Source organism: Cyanistes caeruleus, chromosome Z, assembly GCF_971803275.1.
Source record: "Cyanistes caeruleus chromosome Z, bCyaCae1.hap1.1, whole genome shotgun sequence".
Taxonomy (NCBI): domain Eukaryota; kingdom Metazoa; phylum Chordata; class Aves; order Passeriformes; family Paridae; genus Cyanistes; species Cyanistes caeruleus.
The window spans coordinates 42,014,006-42,027,592 of NC_141732.1; the positions used below are offsets into that span (position 1 = coordinate 42,014,006).

A 13,587-nucleotide genomic window follows, 5' to 3' on the forward strand; every position below is an offset into this window, starting at 1 on the left:
ACAAAAGCACACAGCAATTTGAAAGATATACTAATTTCACATTTAATGAAGTTTTGAAAGAAATGATACCATTTTCTGGCTACAATGTAGCATACAGGGAATTTCCTGTTAGCCCACAAAGAGTCATCCTGAGGCAAATATTCTTTCCCTAGAACAAGATTCACTCCAGAATTTATTTTACGATGGCATTACTTAAAGCTGAAAGCACAGAATCGTCACAGATATACAAATACATTCAATGAATTTACTCTCATTTGAAAATTGAAGAAGAGGGGAAAATATTGAGCAGACAAAGTGGGTTTTGCAAGTCAGAATCTTATGAAATTATGTACATACTTTTAAATATATAAATTTTCTATATTTCCAAATAAAGCTAAGTGTCAGAATGATTAAAGGAAAACCATCAAAACAATAGTCACTTGAAAATTTTAGAGACATGAAAATAATGAGACCAAAAATCCCGTTAGATATGGCCATTTTTTTTATTATTTTATTTGCGAGTTCAGTAAAAAGTATCCTAATTGCTAAATTACAGAATACAGTGTCCTGACTGTGAACATAAATGTCATAGTCAAGTGAGAGATATTTTAGGTACACAAGTAAGAATTCAGATCACTCTAGACAGCATATCCTCAAGCGTCAGAGCTAGGAAAGAAAAACTTAAATAGTGAGTCATGCCCACAGTTATCCTGATCCTACTAAAAAAAAGACTGTGTGACCCTAATGTTTAAAATCCAAAACATTGAGAAGTGCTTTAGCCATGAAAACAGATGAGGAACCAGTAACTTGTCATACAGTTCTTTCAAATTTTTCCTTTAGAGAAAATGAATAGCCAATATATGCGTCATGAAGTGCGGGGTTGTGAAACCAGTGACCTGAGGAACTTCTGGGAAAAGACCATTGAACAACAAACTCAATATCTGCAAAGTGAAAAAGAACGTCAGCGAAGAAGCGCTCTGACAAAGTGGGTAATCTGCATCCAGAAAGGTTACTTGAGTTTGCATTGTGATATTTTTTTTTTAAAGTAATTCCTATACTTAAGTCATGAATTGAAATCTGAAAGTAATTTAGATTTATAGAAAATAATGTAGCTTCCCAAATTAGGATGTAATGCTAATGCATTTGAACCATGTCTTCATAGGATGGGAGAATAATTCATTCTAGTTCCATAAATGAGTCCAAGCATAGAACTTAATGAAATTACCAGGACAGTATTTAACACTGCAGACTTGTTTTGGATGTAAAGGCCTATGTTTTACATTAAAAAAACATAAACAGACAAAAGCTAGCAGAGATGTGTACCTGGCCCACTTTCCTTCTCTGTGGCCTTGCCTTCACAAGCAAATAGTTTGAATTATTTAAGATTTAATTTAATAAGGTTTAATTTGCTTATGGTAAGTCTATTATAAAGCAGATGGTCCAAGCATACTGTCTAAGGCAACCACCATCCATAGCTATATCTACCTTATTCAGTCACATTCCCCTTGATGAGTCACTGCAAGAAAGAGCAGTCTGCAGCAAGATCAGCAGAGTTTTACTTCACATCTACTCTCCAGAAGCTGAAGGCATATGAGAAGATATATAGTTTTGTTATTTATCATACGTTCTCTTGAGATCATCCAGTGAGAAAGCAATTTTCCAAAGTCTTCCTCATAGCTATTTTTGCAATGATACTTGAAAAATTAAGCTCAAGGACAGCCTTACATTACTAACCCTGGTTGAAGGAACACTAGAATTAGTTTCCAGAATGTTTTACCCATTTGCAAGAAACGTAATCTCAATGTTACAACTCCCCAGTTGGAAATAACTCTCTTTTCCATTTGAATAAGTCTTTCTGTGGCATGTAGATACTATCAAAAAGAAAATAAAGGACCACATATTACTGAAAGCTACCTGCTATGGGTCTAAGAGAAGCATCAACGTGTGCAGGGTCTCCAAGCTGAGCAAGGAGAGAGGAGGGAGGCTGGGGAAGTGCTGGGTGATGTGACCCAGCAGGTGGCAGCAGGCAATCTCCAGTGCAGGTGACAAGTCACTCTGGCACACAGGCACTCGAGAGAGGGCACACTGGAGATGGAGATGAACCACAAAGCTCAGGAGATCCCTCACTGGGATTTAAGAGCTTGTCCTGAAGTGTCATACAGCAAAGAGCTCTAAAGGGGCAGGAAAATTTGCATGAAAATTAGGAAAAAGCACCGAAGAATATTATCAGTGGAAAAGATGAAGAGTATAAATCCATTCCATGTAAAATTACAGGGACAAGCTGATCCATGTTTCTGTCCCTAGGCTCAGAAATGAATGGATGGAGAGGCTGGAAAAGCGGATAAAGATGTTGAGGACCCAGTCTGAAGACTCATCCAGCTGAAGAGCCCACACTCATTACACGTTTGGGGGAAAAAAGTTCTGTTTTGTAGGAAAGTGTGATGCAAAAGCTGAAGTCAGCTTTACTTTGTAGCTTAAATGAGCTATTATTAATTAGCTGTTGTTAGAAGTTTCATACGTGAAATGTCAATTGCTGCTTTTAAGATTATGCATCTGTCCCTTCATTTGACAAATGGAGAATGTAGCACTCTAAAGTATTTAACCCTAATAAATCATGGTTCACTGACACATAGATGCCTGGGAAAAGAGTTTCATTTCACAGTTGTGCTCTGCAAAAGCATTTCCTCAATATTTTACGTTTCTGTATAGACTGACTGCAATATAATGAGTTTAGATGGTTTAATGAATAGTAGAGATTTTAATTTTTTATGCAACACAGCTCAATGCAGACTAAGGAATATAGGACATGCGCAATTCCACCAGATCCCACACAACTAGTGAAGCCCAAAGTGGTGGGAGCTACAGATCCTAGTTGCTATGTTAGAAGTCACCTGTGAAGTTGCTAACATATATGTATTGATAAACAGTCTCTGTGAGACACCTACAAGAGCTGCCTGATTAACCCACATTAACTTAGCCAAGCCATTTTAGCTACCATGAGACACTATATCAGCGTTGGTAGAACAACTCTAAGCTCTGTTTCTGGTACCTGATCTGGCTTGTCTAGAGGTGGATTGACACCTCTTTTTCACACAGTAGCTTGGTGCACTTCCACGGTTGTCTGCCATCAAGAGTGACCAGCATGTTTTTTCTTCTAGCATTTTTTCCCTCTAAGACCCAGTATTTATTCCTTAAAGACAAGTACTTTCAGAATCTGGCAGTTTTCCTCTCACACATTTGTCATTAGTCAAAAATGTTTCTTGTTCCCTTCCTAATGCTTCATGAGGAAATGTGGCATTTCCTCCAACAATATGAAAGCATTTCAGTCGGGTGATGCAATCAAAGCACTTCCTTTTTAAGGTGACTGCTTTGTTGCCACTAAATGATTAGGGTAATGTACTGTAAGCTAAAGCATTGTTGTTTTGAGCATGCTAAAAAACTCTTCCCTGAATCACCTAACCTTTTAGTCTCTTTTTATAGGACTGTTTCACTGCCACTCTGGTAATTCATATTGGTTCAAAGCAAAGAAGATTAGAATTGCCAGTGAGGCAAGAAGAGAATAATAGAAGGGTTTGGAGCTTCACAATATTTATAAAATCTGCTCTTCTTAAATCAAAACAAAAATTTGAAGTGTTATTTTTTCCCCCTCTTTATCTATCACCTTTTAAATCCACTTTGGTGCATCCCAAGGCCAAATAAAATTTTTTATGTGAATTTAAAAACAAATAATGTTTGGAAGGCCTCAGGAATTCATAAAATCATGAAAAAAATTACGACCTTGGAGCACTAATACAGAAATCAAGGTGTCAGCAAGTATGTCCCCAAACTTGAGAGCAGAATTTGACAGACACCAGAAAAATGTTGCTAAGCCCATGTTCTCAAGTTTATTCTTATTCTTAAGCAATTTTAAAAGTAACATCAACTGTGAATAAGAAGGGCCACATTATAATTACAGTAAAGCCGTGCTTAAGCAAGCAATCACCAGATAGCGTCACAACTTAATACTGGGCTATAGTAAAAAAGTATATTTCTTTGAAAATGTCAGTTAATACATTTCAATTCACCCATCCTGGTCTATGCTTGGTGCTTACTGAAGCTTTAGTTCTACTCCATCACAAAACAGTTTTGGCATTTATATCATTTTGGCTGAAATCAGAGCTTGAACTGAGCTAAGGAAAACATTTTCCAGCCTCTCATTCATTGTGTAAGTTATGGCACAAGTTGAAAAACAGAGGCAGTCAGAGTTGGCACATTTTAAAAATTAAAGCCATAGCCCTGGAATAAGCTTCTGTTTGCTTCTCACATAGTTGAGATCCTTCTTACTAGCCTTCTCATGAAGTAAATTAGAATGAGGAAAAGCCACAGTGAGCTGAGAAAAAAATGTGCCAGGAAGTGACTTCCATCCCAGTTCCTCATTGTACATGCATGGTTATGTGGTGACTTAAGAATGCTTTGGAATTAGTCCTTATCAATCTAGAACACCCTAAAATCATCTCTTTAAAATTATAAAAAGGAACTTAGTTTTTACAGGATGCATCTATTCCAGCCCAAAGCCAAGAGGAGTTTTGAAAATACATTTCCAGAGTTAAGCCACTTTCCTCTGAGCTTTATAGTTCCATCTCTAGTATTTATATTAATTATTTCAAGTTCAGTTTCCACAGTGCTGGATTCGGGACTTTGGGCCCTGTAATCTTCATTTATTTGAATACTAACAACATGTTTTGAGACAAAACTCACCAGGGTAATGCAGGGCTAATTTACTTAAGAGTTTTGTAAGATACCACACAAAAAATATACATATTCAGAAATAATCTAGAGTTAATCAACAGAAATAAAGAGTGTGAAAGCATGAAAATTTAAATCTAAATGTCAAGTAAAAAGTGGTTCTAGCAATTTCAAAACAAAAATATAAATCTTCTCTCTACCTTGAAGGTCACAAGAGAAATTAAAAGGAGGCAAAAAAAAAAAAAACAACAAAAAAAAACCAAAATCACTGCAATATCTGTGAGACTCAGAAATGAGCCATGACATTATAAAAAGGACTAGAGAAACATCACTGTAGGACTGGAAAAGTCATCAAGTAAAACCTGATAAAATCAGCCAGGTTTTGTAAAAACCTCATTATGGCTAGAGAGGATGCTTAGGTGCTCTTCAGACAATTTTCCACCAACATGCGGTTTCAGAGGAGTGCATTATTCAACTAAACAGTTAAAACTAAACATTTGAATTAAACTTAATTCAAATGTTTCTAAAATAGCTTCTTGAAGACACACTTCATGTCTTTTGATTTTGTCTTTTTTTCTATCCAGATTTTCACATTGCTTTTGAGTGTAACAGCAAGAGATTTTGAGTTTATGCCAACCTGATTTTATTAGCAATGCAATTAAAATGTGGAAGGTACTTGCTTATCTTCCTAGCTTTTGTAATTTTGCCATTCCTTTGCTTCATCCTGACACTGAGTAGCAAGAAAATGCACGTCACTTTCTTGTTACAAATGCATGACACAGAACTTTTTGAAAAAGCTTGCAGCAGTGATGAAAGTCAAATCTGGGAAAACTTTACCATTCTCTGAAGCAAACACTAAACACACACCACCCAGCTCCCTTTACATAGCATTTATGGGAAGTATGGTCCCTGTTAGCACAAGAGTGACAGATGCTCCGTTTTAGTCATATTAATGATCCTCCTAGTGCATGGATAAGGGCTGACAGCTGTGAAGAATGACTCTGTCAGTAACTTAACAGACTTCTTAGCAGTTTAGACCAAACTGAGATAGCTTAAAAACAGTTCTTCACTCAGGAATCCCTCCTGATCAATGTCTTTCCTTAACCAAGGATCTCTCTGGAGGTCTCTAATTAAGGAGCAAATAAACGTAACACAGACACTGCAGCCAGATTTTGATTTTGAACAATTGTCACAGGTCAAGCAAAAGGGAGATGGTCCTGCAGACCAGTGCAGCATCACCCAGCAGGCTGTCTTTAGCGTGACTCCCAAAGGTTTATTGCTTCCTAATATACACCCACTTCACATCTGTGCAGCTATGTCTCTTTGGGCTTCTAGCCACATTCACTGGAGAAGCTGAGGTACTGACCAGTTCTGAGGTGCCTGAAGTGGCCAGCAGTGAAATAAACCCACCATACAATACCAAGTTCATCTCCAATGTTCTGTTTTTAGTGTAAATTAAGCACAGCCGAGTGGTTTTGCACTCTAGAAAAGCCTACAGGCTACCTCAGAGACTTTGATCCCATACACAAGCAATGTGAAAGATAATCCCAGGCACACAGAGCTCACTGTGTAAACAGTACAGAAACAGTGGAGGGGGAGTGGAAAGATGGGCCAGAGCCAGAGGTCAGAAAGAGTCACAGTACCTGTGTAGGGTACAAAGTCAGGCTCTACACAGATAATGTAATTCACTATAGTAGCCCAGCACTCCAGCTGGAACTAAAATCCATAGACAATTTCTTCTAACAGATCTGAAAAATAAAAGCATCCCGCACTGGTCCAGGAAAGGCGCCAGAGGTGTAAAATATACTGCAGGTGAAGGGAATCATTATTTATGTAACTGGATTCTCACCACAAAAGTTTGGAGAAGCAAGATAGATATCTTTGGGAAGGGAAGTTAAAGACTAAGAGGTAATGTCTAAAACTAAAGAGTTTTGAGGAGATTTGGCTGATGGCCTAATGTTGATTACAGCTCTTATTGTAAACCTTCCAGGGTACTCATGGAGCCTCTCCCAGGCATCACTGCTGGTCTCAGCTGACCCATGTGCATGTTAACCATAAATTATCTGCAGTTACTGCTCTGCAAAAGTTACTTTAGAGATGGGTCTGGACCCTAAGTCAGAGCATTGTGTGAGTTTCCGTATACTCACATAAAATGTTTCCATGTGATAAAAATTGTGGCCACCCTCTTCTTGCTTGAAGACCACTCAGTCAAACTGACTTAACAGCCTACAAGCAGCACTGGTTATGGCATTCTGAAGTTTCAAGGTTGATGAGAAATATTCATATCCATTACAATATATGTGAAAACAGAGATAGCTTTTTGAATGGCCTTTTGATTTATGGGTCAGACTTGAATGTCCCTTCAGATGAGAATGCCATTCTGAGAATGGCCCTGTGTGTCACAGCAACCCCTGTATCGATACAGGCTGGGGGGTGTCATGCTTGAGAGAGGCCCTGCCAAGAAGAATTTGGGGATACTGGAGGATGGAAAAATGGACATGAATCAGCAGTGTGCATTTGCAATCCAGAAAGTCAGCTGCACCAAAAGCAGCATGGCCAGCTAGGTGAGGGAGGGGATTCTGCCATTCTAGTGGGACCCTACCTTGAACACTGCATCTAACTCTGGGGTCCCAGCACAGGAAAATATGTTAGGGTGGGTCTAGAGAAGGCCACAAAGATGGTCACAGGAGTGGAGCACATCTCCTGTGAAAACAGGCTGAGAGAATTGAGACTGTTCAGCCTGGAGAAGACTACAGAAGGACCACATTGCAACTTTTCAGTATTTAAATGGAAAATTACTACCATGCTCTGTAGTGACAGGACAAGCGGCAATGGTTTCAAACTGTAAGAGGGTAGATCTAGATTGCACATGATAATGACATTATTTTTTTTTTTTTAATGAGGGTCATGAGGCACTGAAATATGTTTCCCAGGGTGGTGGTGTGTTGGGAAGGTAGAATTAGAAAGAAATTATAAATGTGACTTTGTAGCCAGAAAGGCTAAGGAAGAAATACAAATGATAGCACGGTTTGAATAATTCAAAGAAACCAACCGGGCTGGTATGCCAGAACACATTCTTTCCTGCAATAAAACCAAGCTGAGACCCCTCATCCCAGCCTTATAAGGAAAGGTCTGAAGGACCCTGAGATAACTAAAAATATGCAAAAATAGCGATTTCTATAGGTTGTACACAAATGTTACTATATTAGTATACTTAGAAAGATTGGTTAGTTAAGGAATAGAATATTCAAAGGTATAGGTTATATAAGTAGTGGTATAGAAGAGCTCGGTCTCTTTTTTTTGCTCTTTTTTGCGCTCTCTTTTTGCTCTTTTCACTCTCTTTTTTCTGTCTTGCTTGCTCTTTTTTTCCGTCTCTCTTGCCCTCTCTCTTGCCCTCTCTTGCTCTCTCTACCTCTCTACCCCACGCCCTGAAATAAACTTCTAACACTTAACTCGATTATAGAGGTCTTTGCCGTGTCTCTGACCGTCCCCAGAAAGCGTCTCCTACAGTGGTGGATACCCCATCACTGAAAGTGTTCAAGGTTACATAGAACCTAGTCTAGTGGAAGATGTCCTGCCTGTAACAAAGGGGTTGGAATAGATAAAGGTAAATTCAACCAATCTATACATTCATGATATTTTGATTTTCTGATTCTATTATTAGAGCAAAGACAGCACAGTGCCTGCAGTAGGAAGGGAAAATCAAATTACAGTCCTCAAAGACATGTTCTGTTGGTGAGCCTCCAGAGAAGACAGCTGTACTACACTTATCTCACAGCTCTTTATGTTTAAGCCTGGCATTTGCTGGGCTATTCTCTGTTGACAACCTGCTGTCTATAGCTGCTGGAAGCCATTTGGAGAGTTAGCCCTTTACAGGAAGGGTTTATAAAAGGCTGTCACAGGATACCCTACGTACATCTCGTAACTTACTCTTCTGAACAACTTATTCTTCAACACAATTTTTTTTCTAATGAATAAGTGTGATATCCTCAACCCACCCTACTCAATTCACCCCAGAAAGGTCATCCAACTTTTAGGATACATGTTCCCAAAGTGAGCTACCAGAGCAAGTGAAAAACTCCCTCAGCCCTTCATCCTCCTCTGTAACCATTTTTTTTTAGTGAACACAGGGCATAAGATACATAGTGCATAAGATCTGTGTAGCTGCTTTAAAAACATTGAACCTTTCCCAGAGGCTTGTTTTTATTCCCATCCTGCTCCTTGCACATATTCCTTTTTACAATCTCACCACTGTTCTGTGTCCGAGGAGTCAGTGCAGTAGCCCTGATGTCAGAGGTCACTGGCAAAGTTTACTCAGAGATTTGAGTGCTTTGTATTTGTGACCCTTTTTCCCTTCTCTGCTTCAGGAAGGAGAATGAACAAATCCACCATGCAGACTAATAGCAACCTGCCAACATTCACTGTCAGAATAGAGCTGGTTTGAATTGCAAAACTGGTAGAGACTTTTCAGGCACTGACTGACTGCTTTAAAATGTACATAATATCTCTAAAAGCAGGAAGCAGATACCAAGCATTTAAACAGTTTTTCTTCTCTTTATCCCAGGATGAGAGTTTAATACAAAATTCTATCCCAGAACAATTTTTTATGGACGAGTAATAAAATCTTCTGAAATGATGGGATTATAATAGAAATGCTGACTCAGCCTTACCCATGGACAGGAAAGAACACTGCTGGTGTAATTATTGGATGCAACCTATCATCTTCATGGTGCTCTCAGTCAAAAGGAAAATGAGAGGTTTTGCATAATGCTGAAAATCTATAAGGGCTTTGATGTTACTCTAAGCCTACACTAACTAATATTTCATTTAATATCGAAGTGATGTGAATGAAACTTCATAAGGTGCTTAAGGTTATTATAATTAGAAAGCTGAGAGCAGAAGCCAGCTGGGAAAAAATGCTATGTCTATCTGTCTTGATTTACCTAGATTAAATCCTGTTGTCAGAATATTTACGCAGTGTTTCATTATTTAGATAATCTTTTAAAGTGGAGGCATGGGTAGTCTATTGAAAAAGAAAAGTGAACTGAAATCAGCCTATAAAATCCTCATATTGTTTGCAGGCTTTTAATAGGCAGTGCAGCACTGAAGGCCAAATCTTGGAATAGTCTCTTTGTCCACAGTGAGCAGCTTCAAACATGAGGATCAGCTGTGTGAAAAGCAAGAGCAGTGGGACTCTGTGGGTTGTGGAATGGTCCCATGAACTGTATCATCTGCCCCCCAAAAAGAAGCTCTGCAGAGGGTTCCTCAGTGTTCACTAGAGCTACACATGCACACATTTGCATACAGAAATGGTACCAAAAGCCCTAGGCACCCATATTTGGCATTCATATCTAGCACAACAAGCCAAAGTCTGTCAGATTAGCAAGAACAGGTGAGTTAGAAATTCAAAGCCTTTTTTACAGCTCTTGGGGACCTCCTGACCTGAGAAAATGCAGAGACCTTTTATCCCAACTGATAGACAGTGTGAAAAGGAGCAGATGAACTCATGAGGATGTTGTACAGCAAAGCCCCTCAACAAGAGAGCCTGCTTGCTCCATATCCATCTCTTGGTCCCCAGGCATTTGTTAATCGCAGGATACTCAAGGAGACTTTTGCTTTGATTCTTAAGGTTTCACTTCACTGGGTGGAAATCTTGGAGAGCCAGAAGACCAGCCTTTTCCTGAAAATTCCTTAAAGCAAATTCACAGGTTGATCCATGTGCTGCAGCTTAACAAGTAAGTGAGCAGGCAACCACTACTTGACATGAGTCTTGCCCTCCCCTCTGGTCTGCTCACCTCCATCCTTGTGCTGGCAGATCTGCTGGGGAGGCTGTGCGCTGAAGCAAGTCAGAGAACACATCCAGCTGAAATAAACAGATATACATATATTTTTGCTCAGGTGGTTCATAGCAGATCTGCTCCCTGATGTTGTTCTCTCCCTGATCACGTACTTGCATGGGAGACAAAAGAGTGCAAAGCCCGGCTGATGAAGAGCAGAGCTGAAAAGAAAATCCTGGCTAGATAACACAGACTCTGATCTGCCCATGCCCAACCTATTTAACATGCTAAGTCTCCAGTCTGTTTCAATAAAAAGTATTTCATTAATAACTGTTCCAGATGCTTTTAAAAAAACAAATCATACTACCAAAGAGTAATACATACCTATAATTCAGACAGAGAGGGATTTATAATTATAGGTTTCAAAGCCTTTACAAGTGAGAACTGTTACCTCATTCTTTCACTGACACAGAAAATAAGGCAGGGTATAGTTGTGTTTTAAGGCACATAACTAGCCAGTGCTCTAGCTGGGTTATAGCTGAAGCTCTGCACAGCCCACCAGCCTCCTATGCACCAGGAAACAGAGCCTGTTTGCTAAACACAATCAAAATGCATGCAAAATGGCCAAAATACTGCAAAATTTTAACATGTATGTTAAACTTTTATTTGGCTCATTTATAAATCACATGTCCCAAAACTATGGTTTACTCTATTCACTGTTTTCCAGCAAATCTGTCCTGGAAAAGTTCTTCAGTTCTCATTAAACCATCATTTTTAAAATTTTAAAAAAGTTTCATTCCTATGCTAAGATGGAGAAAAAACTTGTTTTCCCATTATCATTTCACAACCTAAGCCCTCCAGATTTTGTGGGCAAAACAACTAAAAAACAAAATCCAGCATATATACAACATGGAGCTATGACTCCTTTGTGAAAATTGATACAGAGTGGATTTTTTGAAGACTGTCTATGGAACAGCTTAGTGGGAAGCTCTTAATTTTGGGCATCTTCCACACAAAGCATTTATTCATTCAACACATGTTCACATCAAAATTCAAGAAAGTGGCCATCAAGTCAGAGACTACAATATTAAACCAAATAATCCCTCTTTACATAAAAGTTATGAACACCACAAATTACTTTTATGAATATAATGACATTGATCTCTTCTTTTATAATTTATTTTGGTTCAAGAGCAATATTTTTTCAAGAAAACAGAAATAAAGCTTCTCAGCTTCACAGTAGAAATTATCTGAAATAGTCTTTGCTTTACCTGACTAGACTGGCTCTCAGGAGCAAAAGATTGACCCATAGTGCAATACTGATGTAAGGGTTTTCTACCTTCATAGCTTCAGCTGAGCAGGAAAAATTATTTAGCTCAGTATGGTGCTACTAGTTTTTCCTCAGAACATCAAATGCTGAAACTTATCTTGGACTTGTTTCTCACTTAATTTGAACTTTTTCTTACAAAGGCTCAGGAGACCCAACATGCTGAACGAAAAAATATTAGATTAAGACATATGAGATCAAAACACAGCAGTTACATGACCCGAGCTGTTTCCACAACTTCTGTCACTTTAGCCTAAATGTTCCCCTAGATGTCCAAAGCTCTTCTATGGGACTGCTCAGAACTGGCCTAGCCTAAGCCATCAGGCACTTCACTCATGCCTCAGTCAGGCATGAACGTAGGCAACACAGTAAACAGGACCAGTGTGGGCAGCATACTTCTCACATGTGTCAGAAAGAGCCCTGCTCCTCAAGAACATAGAGGAGACACAATGCCAGCTTGGACAGAAGGGATTCCAAACAAATATACACAGAGAAACCTGTCCATTCCATTAGTTGAGGGATTATGCTTAACAGTTATGGCAAATTCTCAGATATGAGAAGATACAGATTTTCCTCAGCAGATTCCTGACTAACTCTCTGTGAAATAAAGCTCACCTCTTTCATGGTATTTGATTTCAGTTTTGAAAAAACATTCACTGGCATGAAACTGAGCTTTTGTATATATGAGAAATATGTGAAAGGAAACCAGCTTTCCTAAACCTATCAGTTGCATTAAAATATCTTTGCATCATTATAATATACATACTAGGAAATTGACAGAAGAGGACTTGCAAGATCTCCTAGAAGTCTCATAGCTTCATTTTGAAATCAGTTCAATGTCCCTTATTTAATGTCCCTTACAGCCAAGAATCTACTCTACCCTTCTTCCCTTCCAAGCACTATCCCACTGACGGTGATATGACAAAAGCCCAAAGAGAAGTTTAAGCTGTTTCAAAAGTCTAGGCTGAGATCAGAAAGAATTAGTATTAACAATTTATGACTGTTGTGTTTCAGGTTTCAGAGGCAATTTTCTTTACTTTTCTTTTATCCCCTCTTCATACAAATTTTCAGCTCACTTTTAATAGCTGTTTTTCCTTAATGGGTAAAGAGCAACTTCTAATCAAATAATGAACGTACAATGTACTACTCACCACGATAGTCTAGTAATAAGGATGATGACCCAGTATAATGTTCTGACATAAGCTGCTTCCTTAGAAGACTCTAATCCCCATTAATTGCCATGCTTAAATATTACTTCAAACTCACTCTGAGGCAATTAGTAAAGAACACTCCAAATTAATTACTAGAAGCTTCCTAATATTACTGTCCAAATTGCACTAACCCCCCACTATCAGTTTCTCCTCAGAGAGAGGACCTGCTTCTGATGTAAGATGAAGAGGAACAGATTAAACTGCACATGATCCTGATTAATGCAAAAACACGACAGAGAAAAGTAACTGTGGCTTATGCATTTGAGTCATTGAGCCTCTTACACCTTTTTTTTTTTTTGTGAGTTTCTGCACAGTTGTTTCCTTCAGCTGGTGACTACCTGGCTGTCCTCACTAAATTGAAGTCCTTTTATTTTGATCTTCCTGAGAGATCATGGACCGATTCCCATCCTCCAGCAAGTCTTTGAACTACAACCTTCTGAATTTTAGTGGAATATTAAGTCCTCATCAGGGTCAAGCTCACCCTTCCTCAGTCCTTTGGTGGCTATCAGGATCCTCTCTCCTTTACACAGTTTATACTGTGTGGAGGCAGGATGATGATTTGCCAATC

General features: G+C 38.8%; 1 protein-coding gene across 1 annotated transcript in view; it reads left to right on the forward strand.

The window, feature by feature from the left end:
* LOC111941830 (protein FAM240B-like) overlaps positions 1 to 2,591 on the forward strand; it is an 8,890-nt gene extending 6,299 nt beyond the window's left edge. The window contains exons 2-3 of the mRNA XM_023945034.2: positions 820 to 964; positions 2,284 to 2,591. Of these exons, the coding sequence (XP_023800802.1) occupies positions 825 to 964; positions 2,284 to 2,362 (219 nt within the window). The 5' untranslated portion in view covers positions 820 to 824 and the 3' untranslated portion in view covers positions 2,363 to 2,591. The remainder of the gene's footprint in view (positions 1 to 819; positions 965 to 2,283) is intronic.
* The last annotated feature ends 10,996 nt before the right edge of the window (positions 2,592 to 13,587 follow it).